At 44.2% G+C, this 14137-nt stretch overlaps 1 protein-coding gene across 3 annotated transcripts in view; it reads left to right on the forward strand.

The window, feature by feature from the left end:
* The first annotated feature begins 2531 nt into the window (after window positions 1–2531).
* LOC147022311 (zinc finger and BTB domain-containing protein 7A-like) overlaps window positions 2532–14137 on the forward strand; it is a 97521-nt gene continuing 85915 nt past the window's right edge. The window contains exons 1-2 of one of the 3 annotated variants that reach the window (XM_085893071.1): window positions 3070–3796; window positions 4654–4740. In XM_085893071.1, the coding sequence (XP_085749197.1) occupies window positions 4727–4740 (14 nt within the window). In that variant the 5' untranslated portion in view covers window positions 3070–3796; window positions 4654–4726. Of the gene's footprint in view, window positions 2649–3069; window positions 3797–4653; window positions 4741–14137 lie in introns of those variants that run through there. The other 2 variants (XM_085893072.1, XM_085893073.1) reach the window with 2 other exon arrangements.

Here is a 14137-nt window from a genome sequence, read left to right on the forward strand (position 1 = left end):
TAGTTTGAACACAATTATTGTACAAAGCATTGAAATATCCTGCATCTAATTAAAAAAAAATTGTAATTGGTTCATGAGCGCCAGCCAGAGTGACCACTATATTCGTTATGTCCGTGTCTGTCTGTGTGTCCAGAGCATAACTCCGTGGACTTTGATCCGATCTTGATGAAACTTGGTTATGTGTTCGATATCAATGTCTGGTCATGTTTTCCTGGATGAGGGCGTGGCTACGCTTATTGTGGGCGGAGCCACGCCCCAAAAATAGCCATTTTTAGGGGGGTAGTCGGATTAAAAATCTATCTTCTCCTTGGGAATTCACTGAACGGAATGGGTTCTCCGGTATTTGAATAGCAAAATGAATTAACTAAAACTTGTCGTTGTCCGATTTTTCATTTTCGTCCCAAGGTCAAGGTCACAATGTCAAAAACTTAGAAAATTGCGAATTTTGACATAAAAATCAGACGACCGCCCAAACTTTGAGAGCCAGGATGACAATATTTTTTATGCATAATCTTGAGGTCATTCCCCACCTAGAGTCCTGAAACCATTTTGCTCTATGTCGAACACCTTGCCCGTAGCGCCCCCTTCAACTTGGTTTTTACGCTGATTTCATCAAAGTATGGATAATCCGATGAGTGCGAAATGCCATACAGCCTATATGACGTTATATTGTTCCTGGAATGTTCCAGAGGAAGTTTTGCACCAAAGGTCATAATCCTTGACCTCTGACCTTTAAAGGCCACAAAGGTCAAATTTTCAAAGTTGTGGAAATCAAACCGGGTTTTCGACCTTCTTAGACGAACTAACTCCAATAAGCTATAGCACGTATCCTGTTTCCTTATTTTAATGTCCACAACATTGTTTTCTGACCTTTAAAGGTTATGCAAAGGTCAAATTTTGAAAGTTGTTGAAAGAAACCGGGGTTTCGACATTTTGCAGCTAATAACCCGTCACTCGTACCACATCATGTTGATCATTTTTATAACTTGGTCAAACATTATCACATCGTCTCATCCTTGACTTCTGAAACGATCTACATCGTCAAATGCCGCTCGTGAACCATCGTCGTCTTCAGACTTGTCCTTTAATTGCCTGGTTTTCTTCATATCCGCTCCTGATGTATAATCAGTTCTCATTTGCATAATAATTGAACATTATAAACAAAATAAACTCCGATATTGTATGACTCCCAATATCATTCGATTGTGAAACCTTGCGCAAACAGTCACATCGGCTTTCCTTTGTCAGGACCAGTTCATCAGACGACAGGCCCTCCATTCACAACCCCTGATGTTGGAACGAGATGCTTCTGGGAAACTCAAATTACCTGCCACTTCACACCGAGCGAATTTTTACCCTTGAAACTCCAGGACAGAGGTGGACAGGTAAAGCGAGTTCGATTCATCGGCATTGCTGGCTTATCAGTCCGTCACGAACATCTTCACATTCCTCAGACTGAAATATCTGATCGGCTCAGAAACAGCGTCTGCCTGCCCGAAGCAGCCTCGTTGCGAGGACTGCACGACGTTGGGTTGCCATTGCCTTCCCAAGGGGATATGGTAGCACCTGTGGCAGGAATTTGTTCATGGTGGCCGGCGCACAATGGCCTGCCCTTCACGAAAGGCACCCCGGGGTCTTTATAAACGTATTATAGCGGATGGGAGGGACATCCATCTCAACGACCATCCTCAGGACGACGCACTTTGTGACGTGACAATGACCCCGACGTGCGGAGCACCAATTGGACGGTTCACAGTCGGGTCAGGAATCGAACCCAGCCCAGTCAGCCCAGTGATAAATCTGCACCATAATACGAGTTCCCTTGCAAAGAACTTCAGCGAAGGATGCCATTTAAACCCATCGAGCTTGCGCTAGGATTACCAACATATGGCTGTGTTGTCCGTGCCCTATCGTTTTAAATGCTGGACGTCAAGCAAGGAAGCAGCAAGCACCACGTCCGAAATAGTTTCTGCATGATTCGGTGGTCAGGGTTCGAACCACCGACCTCCAAGACTCAAAGCACTCTCCGATGTAACAATTTACACCACCGGGTCTGGTCATCCTGCCAAACGACTCAAATGAAGACCTCGTCCTAAACCAAACCTCCTGGTCTACAATTCGCAGCTTGGTCTCTTCTTTTTTACTTTATTTAAACAAGCTGTTCCTGCTCAGGTTTGCTCCATTTTTGTTGTTGCTGGAGCATCGCTGAGAAAAGAAACCACGCAAGGACGACCCCTCTGATCCCTCTCCCCGATGGAACCCACTCTGGCCATCCAGATTACATTTCATCGCACGGCCACACCGATAGTAGCGCATTAAAACGATGTACAGTGTAATTACCGTTCGTTAATTGATTTATTTCCAAACAATAGCCGAAGGACAGACAATCCGGTATGGCAATGACCTGCCAGGTCGTCCGCCGCAGGGTATCCTCATTTGCAAATGCAGGAAGGTTCGGCACCCAGCTTTCCCCCAGTGCCATGAAGGAAGGGCGTTGTCATGTGTATAATTGCTGCTGTCATTGAAAGGCAGTGCGTGGGAGGACCAGGCAATCCAAATTGCATTGTCTCATACTATCCATACCACGTGAAGCTCCCTGCGGGACGACCTGATATTACTTACTCCAAGACGTCTCCAAAGCACCAAACGTGAGACTTTTCCTTCTTGTTGTGAGATCTGTGCTTTATGACGTACCCATCTCACCTTATCATCGCTCGAACATGGGTCTCTCTCTCCTCTCTCTCTTTAAGTTACCTTGCTCTCTCGCACGGTCGCTTAGCGATGGGTTTTGTTACCTTGGCGACAGCAACTGCCTGTCTGTCTCAACGCTAATGTTTGACGTTCATTGGGGAGGGTTGGGCCTTGGGAGGGCTCTGAGGTTTGGAGGCCAAAACGTGGCAATTTGATGCTTGGAGGTCATTCGTGATATCTTCGAGCACGCGTAGTCTCCACCCAACCCGCATTGAATCTCATCCATCAATCCCACCCATCTCTGCAGACCCTCCTACTCTCATCTGCCCCACATGGTGATGTCATGTTTTCCAGCATGCTGTGTGTGTGTGTGTGTGTGTGTGTGTGTGTGTGTGTGTACATGGTGCAGATGCTGCACCTTAGGTTTCTCAGCCTTGATCGAAAACTTCACAAGCTCTTTCTTGGTGTCCATGGTGGAGCAGGTGGTCGAACACCAGCACTCGGACCATTTCGGGTCACCTCGATGGTCCATTCATTTGGTTTTTAAAACCAAATATTACCACGGGTGTTCACTGATCAGAATACCCTTTTTGGCACTCGCTTTACCTTCCATCGGGTGGGAGACTAGGCCTCGGTGGTTCAGCAACACGTGTGACAAACTGGACTGAAAGCGAGCCCTGATGAACTGTGACGACGCTTTAATAGGCATCAACATCTGGATACTGGTGCCCGTTTTTAAGCCTACCATCTTCCAAACAAGATTCCCCATACTACATTGTGGTACACAGACGTATCAAAGGCTGTGCTCGAACAAAAGACCTGAAAGCCACAGGTTGTACAGCGCAGTTACTGTACCAGTAGAGCACTCCAACACACCCTCCAATTCCTGCCTAGCCCCCTCCGGTCTCCCCTGCCCTCCCACGCTGTACTCTTTGTACCTTTCTGGCTGTCTCTTGAGCCCATAAAACCAGATTTTCTTCTTTGACTGGTCAGAGCAAGCTTATAGCAAGGCTGGTTTGATTGAAGGGCAAAGGCTCGAGGCAAATGCCGAGGGATCTGGTGAGCAGTTTGAGATAGTTTGTGAGCAGTGGAGAGGGATGGAGTGGTGAGTTGTTTTGAGAGGTGGTTATGGGGGTGAAGTGAAAGGTTTGGGGATTTGGGAGGGGGGGTGTAGAGTAAGAGCTTGGCTTAGCCAGCAGGCAGAGTATACAGGAGGTGGAGGATGTAAGGGGTGCGGTAGCAAGGAGTGTGGGCTGAGACTCAATGCAGTGTGAGATGAAGATGAAACATTGGGAAAGAGGGAGGAGGCAGAATGGGAGGCAGTGTGAGGAAAGATAAGGTGGGAGGTTAGCTACAACGAGAGGCGATGTGGTGGTAGATGGAGCTATTGGACTGGGAAGATGGGAAGCAATGGAAGGTGGTGGGCGTGAATGCTTGTTAGGGGGTGGGGGGTGAGCTGGCAGGGCAGCAGCTATAGGGTTGCTGTTTCCGTCTGGTTTCTGCCGACCACAAACTGAAAAGGCGAGGGTGCGACACAAGTAGGGGCGGGGGTGCTTTTACCAGTGTGGGTGCGATTATAGAAGAGGAGGCGCTGAGCAGATGGAGGAGTGGGAGGAGAGGATTGAGGGTGTGGACGCTCATGGTTAAGGGTTCAGTTTAGGATAAGGGATGGAAAGGTAGACTTGAGGCAGGGTGGGGATTCGGGTGTATATTTATATATATATATATATATATATATATATAGATTAAAAAAAAATTAAGAAAAAGAATAATGGGAGGGGGTGTGACATCTCACAGGGTTACACTTATACCAAGCTAGATGTACCTGGCACACGGGCAGAGTTCCTCGGGCGTTGCGAGCTTTGTTCAAAGACGGGAGTAATTTTTTTTTGGTCCAAGTGTGTTAATTGTAATCTGCAATTCTCATACATTTTTGTCTCTCTCGTGGGGCCTTTGCGGAAGAACCTTCAAAGCCAAAGGACAAAAAGACGAGGAAAGTACCAACTGCTCCATCTGGTGAACTGCGGTGTCTGTCATGGGCTCGCCAAGGTAAGTTGACCGTCCATTATGATCTTTCCTTGGTCGTCCCTTCTGTTTTGCCTACTCTTGGAATGTCAACTTTTCCTCCCTGTTACTTCACTGGTTCACTTTCCCACCACCTTGTTCATGGTGGTACCATGTCACCATGTTAGCACTATGGTATCTCTCGTGCTGAAGCTAATTGGATTTCTCGCACAGTGATCCATCAGGTTACCTCGAACTACGTGTTGCTCCAGTTTCACGAGGGTTACTCCAGGTCCATGTTGCATGGTCCATACAGTAGGTCCCCGTATGAAACGTTGACTTACAATTAGGCCATGATGGACCGAATGGCTTCATTTTCTTCCCATGCCTGGGTTTCTTCGTTTCTATTCTCCCTTCACCATGGGTTTGTCCATTTTTATTTTTATTGTATTGCCTGTTAAAGGAAGTGGAAAGGTACTGGCTGATCAGCAAGTCCGTGGCCTGAAATATAACTGACCAGCAGTAATGTGACTTCTTTATTTACAATGTCCTTTCACAACAATTTTAACCTGTTGATTGAACAAGCAACCTTCATCGTTATCATTCCATTCATCACTGTATTGAGATTATGAAGAGGAGATTTAAAGAAGTGCGAAGAGATACAGTGTATTTGTATATTTTTGGTATATATATATATATATATATATATATATATATATATATATATATATATATATATATATTTAAATGCACATACATGATGGTGTGTATTTATTTAAATGCACATCCATGATGGTGTGTATTTATTTAAATGCACATCCATGATGGTGTGTATTTATTTAAATGCACATACATGATGGTGTGTATTTATTTAAATGCACATCCATGATGAATGTATATATTTAAATGCACATACATGATGGTGTGTATTTATTTAAATGTACATACATGATGGTGTGTAATTATTTTGATGCACATACATGATGGTGTGTATTTATTGTAATGCACATACATGATGCTGTGTATATATTTAAATGCACATACATGATGGTGTGTATATATATTTAAATGCACATACATGATGGTGTGTATATATTTAAATGCACATACATGTTGGTGTGTATATATTTAAATGCACATACATGTTGATGTGTATATATTTAAATGCACATACATGTTGTGTATATATATATTTAAATGCACATACATGATGGTGTGTATATATATTTAAATGCACATGCATGATGGTGTGTATATATATTTAAATGCACATACATGATGGTGTGTATATATATTTAAATGCACATACATGATGGTGTGTATATATATTTAAATGCACATACATGATGGTGTGTATATATATTTAAATGCACATAAATGATGGTGTGTGTATATATATATATATATATATATATATATATATATATATATATATATATATATATATATATATATATATATATATATATACATAAATGCACATACATAACGGTGTGTATTTATTTAAATGCACATACATAATGGTGTGTATTTATTTAAAGGCACCTGCTTGGAAAGACCTTGGACATGATGAAGACATGCTGTAAACATGGACGTGCATGTACAAGTTCATGAAGACACAACGGAGCGTCGTACACAGTTCACGTATTCTGCTCTGTGATGTGACGTACATGTGATGCAAGTAGAACTATGTCGTGGTACATGTGACACATGTATAACTATGCCGTGGTACATGTGACGCATGTATGGCTATGTCGTGCTACATATAACACATGTATAACCATGCTGTGGTACATGTGACGCATGTATAACTATGTCGTGGTACATGTGATGCATGTATAACCATGTCGTGGTACATGTGACGCATGTATGACTATGTCGTGCTACATATAACACATGTATAACCATGCTGTGGTACATGTGACGCATGTATAACTATGTCGTGGTACATGTGATGCATGTATAACTATGTCGTGGTACATGTGACGCATGTATAACTATGCCATGGTACATGTGACGCAAGTAGAACTATGTTGTGGAACACGTGACGCAAGTATAACTATGCCGTGGTACACGTGATGCATGCACAACTATGCCGTGGTACATGTGACGCACATAGAACTATGTCGTGGTACACGTGACATGCATGTGGAATCATGTCGTGGTACACGTGACATCCATGTAGAACTATGTCGTGGTACACGTGACATCCATGTAGAACTATGTCGTGGTACACGTGACATCCATGTAGAACTATGTCGTGGTACACGTGACTCCATGTGGAACCATGTCGTGGTAGACGTGACGCATGTAGAACTATGTCATGGTACACATGACATCCATGTAGAACCGTGCCGTGGTACATGTGACATGTATGTATAACCATGCTGTGGTACACGTGACACGTATGTAATCCGTATAGTATACAACACAGTGGCGTAATGTACAGGTTTTCATAACTTATGGAAGTTTGAAAACATCTCATGTGTTTTCACTCGGTTATTATCGGTGTTACTGTACTTTGTACAATCACCTGGGGATAATGTTCCTCACACCTGTCATGTGTCAGGTTGTCATAGTTCAATCGGAGCTGAGCTCGAGGAAAGGGAGGTTGTTGTGTCAATCTCGGGTTTTGCCTTGAGGAGAAATATGTGTGAACTATTTCCAAATCAGGACTTCAGCGTTTTGAAACTTCCTGGGAAAAACATCGACGCCTTTTAACTCTCATATTCTTCACTCTCACATGAGGGGAAACTGCCTTCATCCTTTAAGTGTGAGAAGTCTTGTTTAAAAGTGAAACCTCCCCCAACCCCTCCAAAAAAACCCCCAACCCCCCCCCCCAAATAGGCATTTGGAGGAGCAAAGCAGAACCAGAAGACCGAAAGGTCGTCATGGTAACACATGGTACTTTGGAAGCAAGCAAACATCACACGTCACAACATGAGGAAAGTTTGTATCGGCCGAGAAGGACACGCATCTGCTTTGAAAGACCTTGGACATGATGAAGACATGCTTTATACATGGACGGATTGGACGTGCAGGTACAAGTTGTTCAGTAAAGTTAGGACTTGCACCTGCAGACCCCAGTGACCCAAAAGGCTCCGTCGGTGTGTTGGTGTGACGGTGTGCTGGTGTGTTGGTGTGACGGTGTGCTGGTGTGTTGGTGTGACGGTGTGTTGGTGTGTTGGTGTGTTGGTTTGTTGGTGTCTTGCTGTGATGGTGTGTTGGTGTGTTGGTTTGGTGGTGTAACGGTGTGTTGGTGTGTTGGTTTGTTGGTGTCTTGGTGTGATGGTGTGTTGGTGTGTTGGTTTGTTGGTGTGACGGTGTGTTGGTGTGTTGGTGTGTTGGTTTGTTGGTGTAACGGTGTGTTGGTGTGTTGGTTTGTTGGTGTCTTGGTGTGATGGTGTGTTGGTGTAACGGTGTGTTGGTGTGATGGTGTGTTGGTGTGTTGGTGTGACGGTGTGTTGGTGTGATGGTGTGATGCTGTGTGATGGTTTCTTGGTGTGTTGGTGTGTTGGTGTCTTGGTGTGATGGTGTGTTGGTGTGATGGTGTGATGGTGTGATGGCGATGGTGATGGTGTGATGGTGATGGTGTGATGGTGTGTGTGATAGTGTGATGGTGTATGTGATGGTGTGTGTGATGGTGTGATGGTGTGATGGTGTGATAGTGTGATGGTGTGATGGTGATGGTGTGAATGTGTGATGGTGTGTTGGTGTGATGGTGTGATGGTGTGTTGGTGTGATGGTGTGATGGTGTCTTGGTGTGATGGTGTGTTGGTGTGATGGTGTGATGGTGTGATGGTGTGTTGGTGTGTTGGTGTGATGGTGTGATGGTGTGTTGGTGTGATGGTGTGATGGTGTGATGGTGTGATGGTGTGTTGGTGTGATGGTGTGATGGTGTGTTGGTGTGATGGTGTGTTGTTATTGAAACTTTTGTTTTTACCGGTGACTTGGAAATATCAGAGATGATCCACCATGGTTCGTTTATAGCAATGATTGACATATTCCATTGGGAAAGTGCTATTAAAGTTGCGATCGGCGTTCCAACAGTTCTACAAATGAGGAGACACTCACTATATCAAAAAAACTTGTGTGTGTGTGTGTATGTATATGTATGGAATGTATGTACATATATATATATATATATATATATATATATATATATATATATATATATATATATATATTACACATTCTCATATATCATACTCCATGATGATGGAGCATCAGTGCGACCGAAGCAGTTTCTTACTTCATGCCATGCTGGGTGGTTTGCGAATGCCTTCACACAAATATATATATATATATATATATATATATATATATATATATATATATATATATATATATATATATATATATCTTCTTCTTCTTTCAGCTGCTCCCGTTCGGGGTCGCCACAGTGGATCATCCGTATGATCCGCATCGTGATTTGGCACATGTTTTACGCCGGATGCCCTTCCTGACGCAACCCTGGTCACATCTTCCGACACACAGGGATATGGTACACCTATTTTAACCGGGGTATACACTGGTACTCATTTCGCCGACCTCGGAAGGATGACAGGCTGAGTCAACCCCCTGGTGTATTAATTCAGTGGCCCAACGGGGTTTGAACTCAGGACCTTTTGGATCCCAAGCCGCTGCCCTAACCACTGCGCCAACACCAGGCTATATATCTATATATATATATATATATATATATATATATATATATATATATATATATATATATATACATATATATATATATATATATATATATACATATATATATATATATATATATATATATATATATATATATATATATATATACATATATATATATATATATATGTATATGTACAGTATAAATATATATGTACAGTTTATACAGTACATACAGTGCATTTAGAAAGTATTCACACCCCTTGACTTTGTCACATTCTGTTGTGTTACAGCCTGAATTAAAAATGTATGATATTTAAAGAAAATTGCCACTGATCAACACACAAAATACCCCATAATGATAAAGTGAAAACATGTTTTTGGAAATATTTACAAATTAATTAAAAATGAAAAATTGAAATCTCTTACGTCAATAAGTATTCATCACCCTGAGTCAATACCCTGTAGAAGCGCCTTTGGCAGCGATTACAGCTTCAAGTATTCTTGGGTATGTCTGTATCGGCTTTACACATCTGGATTTGGGGATTTTCTCCCATTCTTCCTTGCAGATTTGCTCAAGCTTTGTGAAGTTGGATGGGGAGCATCAGTGAACAGCAATCTTCAAGTCTTTCCACAGATTCTCAATAGGATTCAAGTCTGGGCTTTGGCTGGGCCACTCAAGGACTTTCACATTCTTGTCCTGAAGCCGTTCCAGTGTTACTTTGACTGTATGGTTGGGGTCATTGTCCTGTTGGAATGTAAATCTTTGCCACAGTCAAAGGTCTTTTGCACTCTGAAGTAGGTTATTCTCATGGATTTGTCTGTATTCGGCTCCATTAATTATTCCCTCCATCCTTACTAATCTCCCAGTCACTGACGCTGAAAAGCATCTCCATAGCATCGTGCTGCCACCACCATGCTTCACGGTAGGGGTGGTGTTACATGGGTGATGAGCTGTGCTCGGTTTCTGACAGACGTAGACCTTTGTATTCAGGCCAAAGAGTTCAATTTTCATCTCATCACACCATGGAACCTTTTTCCTCATGCTCTCAGAGTCTTTCACATGCGTTTTTGCAAACTCCAGGCGTGCTGTCATGTGACTTCTTCTCAGGAGTGGCATCTGTCTGGCCATTCTCCCATAAATCCTAGATTTGTGAAGTGTTGCAGAGACTGTTGTCCTTCTGGCAAGTTTTCCCATCTCAGCCAAGGAACTCTGTCGTTCTGTCAGAGTGGTCATTGGGTTCTTGGTCACCTCCCTGACCAAGGTGCTTCTTGCCCGGTTGCTCAGTTTGGTCACGTGGCCAGCTCCAGAAAGAGTGGGTAGTTCCATATTCTTTCCATTTCCTAATGATGGAACTCACTGTGCTCTTGGGAACTATAAACGCACTATAAATTGTTTTATACCCTTCCCCAGATCGATTCCTCCTCACAATTCGAAATCAGAGTTCTATGGACAGTTGCTTGGACTTTGTGGTCGAGTTTCTGCTCTGACATGCACTGCCAATGACTGGTGTTGGCTTAATGGCTAGGGTGGTGGGCTTGGGATCCTGCTTGGCTGTTGAATTAATACCAGGCAGGGTTGACAGCCTCTGATCCTTCTGAGGTTAGCAAAATGAGTACCAGCCAGCTGGGATGATTGAGCCATTAGAGTATCCTGTGTCGGAGTGGCGACCCATCCAGGATTGTGCCCAATAGTCCAGGAGTCTGCTTCGGCAGCACCAACACTGTGTACAGAGTATGGTCCCAGGATTTGGATGCACTGCCAGCTGTGAGACCTTATTGAGAAAGGTGTGTTTCTTTCCAAATCATGTCCAATCAATTGAATTGGCCACAGATTGACTCCAATCAAATTGTGGAGACATCTCAAGGATGATTGAAGGAAATTGGATGCACCTCAACTAAATTTGAAGTATCACAGCCACAGGGTTGAATACTTATTGATGCAAGACATTTCAACTTTTTATTTTTAATTAATTTGTTAAAAATTCTAAAAAAAATGTTTTCACTTTGTCATTATGGGGTATTTTGAGTCGACCAGAGCCAAAAAAAATTAAATTAAATCAATTTTTAATTCAGGCTCGAACACAACAAAATGTGACAAAGTCAAGGGGCGTGAATACTTCCTCAAAGCACTGCATATACTGTAATGGATCCAGGGTTTGAGTTTCACCATGTGGGGAAGTGCTCGAGTTCCTCTCAAATACCTCATCCTGAGGCCATCAGGCACAAATCACTCCATGCTCTGAAGGGTTGTTAAGCAACCACAAATGGCATTTGGTACTGCCAATCCTGGCAGGGTTTCACTACTTCGCTTGGCACCTTACCTGTGGACGGCTGCACCAAGGGGGGGGGGGGGAGTCTCTTGCCCTCGATGCATACTTGCGTTAACTTTCCTGATCATGTGCAGCCAAGCAGACCTGATATATATATATATATATATATATATATATATATATATATATATATATATATATATATATATATATAAAATACAAATATATACAAACAAACATATATACATATATACATCCATGTATATGTATATATATATATATATATATATATATGTATATATATATATACATATATATATATACATATTGTTACGAATTCTGGCCCGCCTGGCGTGCGAGCGATTGCGTAACTCCAATCGCAACCGCGTCGGTCGCCCACCGGACGGACAATTCAGTCGCGACCCTCCTGGAACTACTGCCAGGAGCCAGTCACAGGTGGGGGTTTAACCTCACCACGATCGTGCCAATTGCCCACCCGCGCAGGATACGGTTGATCGCCAAATTCGACCTACCTAAGTACCTGTGTGAGTAGTCGAGCGGGCGATGGTACCTCACCACAGGTCGGCCGAGGACACGAAACACTTAAGCGGTCCGTTCCGTGCTACAGTGATAACCGAGCGGTGTTATCGCCAACCTCGACGGATCAGATTCTCTTCTTTACCGGGGTGTTCAAAACCCACTACTAATTTATTCCGCGATTCAAGATGGCACTTTCAAAAGGGAAAAAGACGACGAAAGGGATACGTTTCACACAAGGACATTTATTATAACAACACACACGTATTCAGAAGCAAGGCAGTCATGCAATCAATGTACAAGAACCAAATAGAAAGCGTTACAACCAAATAGAGTACGAACAATGTACAGTCACTTACACAGGTCTACTTATAGGGACACGGCGCCAGAGCAGTCATACAAAAGCAAAGAAAAACCCTCCCCATAGGCAGGGAGGTAGACGGGGTTTGTAAACCTTTATGGCACGGGACCTGGAGGACCGAACGGGTCCCGTGAGACCGAAGGGTCTTACCCGTGCCCTCGTGGCGCGACGGTGGGTAGGTCGTGACGTCGACTCCCCACGGCCTTGCGTAGCTGAGTCTGACCTCGGGCCCCTGGCGTGGTCAGCGAACTCTCTCCGGCGTTGCTGCTGGTGCTTTCACGACCCACGACTGAGCAAGAAAGGACTGAAGGGCAGAAGGGGCTTCAGGACCAGAGAGAGAGAGAGAGAGAGAGAGAGAGATTGAGAGAGAGTGACGTCGACGACCCAGACACAGAGAGAGAGAGAGAGAGAGAGAGAGAGAGAGAGAGAGAGAGAGAGAGAGAGAGAGAGAGAGAGAGAGAGAGAGAGAGAGAGAGAGAGAGAGAGAGAGAGAGAGAGAGAGAGAGAGAGAGAGAGAGAGAGAGAGAGAGAGAGAGAGAGAGAGAGAGAGAGAGAGAGAGAGAGAGAGAGAGAACGAGCTCGACCTTGGCCACCAAGAGAGAGCGAGCTCGAACCTACCCACCAAGAGAGAGGAGCACTCGACCCCGACAGAGAGATTGAGCCCCGCACGTGGTCCGCCTTATATAATGCGGGGCTCCGCCCTTCGCTCCTCCCCATTTTCGGCTCCACCTCCCTTCGAGAAGGTTCCCGAAAAGGGGCGATCCCTCACCCCAACCGCCTCACGCTGTTCATCCACCAATCGGCGGCGAGCTGCCCTCCCCCTTTCCTTCACACCAAGCGCGGGGAAAAAATAGGCGGGAAAAATCCGCGCGCCCATCGGAACTCTTTTGGTTCCCTTTTTGTTCGACGGTTTTCAATGCGGCTTGTTGCTTGCGTGGAGGTTTGTTCAAAATAACAATAGAAAAAGAAAAACAGCTATCTCAAAGAGTCGCAGCCCGATGAATCACACGAATTCCCTTTAAACAACGGTGGGGAACTATCTGCACATAAATTTAGCATCATAACTGATCTCTTCTTCTTCTTCTTCTTCTTCTTCTTCTTCTTCTTTCGGCTGCTCCCGTTAGGGGTCGCCACAGCGGATCATCCGTATGATCCGCATCGTGATTTGGCACATGTTTTACGCCGGATGCCCTTCCTGACGCAACCCTGGTCGCCTCTTACGCCACAGGGATATGGTACACCTATTTTAACCGGGGTATACACCGGCCCAGTACACTGGTACTCACTTCGCCGACCTCGGAAGGATGACAGGCTGAGTCAACCCCCTGGTGTATTAATTCAGTGGCCCAACGGGGCTTGAACTCAGGACCTTTTGGATCCCAAGCCGTTGCCCTAACCATTCCGCCAACACCAAGTTAGCGTCATAACTGATCTAAGGACCCTTTATGATGTATTGCGAATTTCTACAGCCGTAACACTACCCCCCCCCCTTTTTTTACAGACTCGTCCCGAGTCGTCGAATTTTCGTGTGCCATCATGTGTCGTTCTCCCCTAATACGTTAAACTTTCGGATCCCTGAGTGCGACATTCAGTGTATTCGTGTCCCCAAAATAAATAACCT

This window comes from Eptatretus burgeri, chromosome 8, assembly GCF_056783735.1.
Source record: "Eptatretus burgeri isolate ZD-2024b chromosome 8, Ebu_testis_v1, whole genome shotgun sequence".
NCBI classification, from domain to species: Eukaryota; Metazoa; Chordata; class Myxini; order Myxiniformes; family Myxinidae; genus Eptatretus; species Eptatretus burgeri.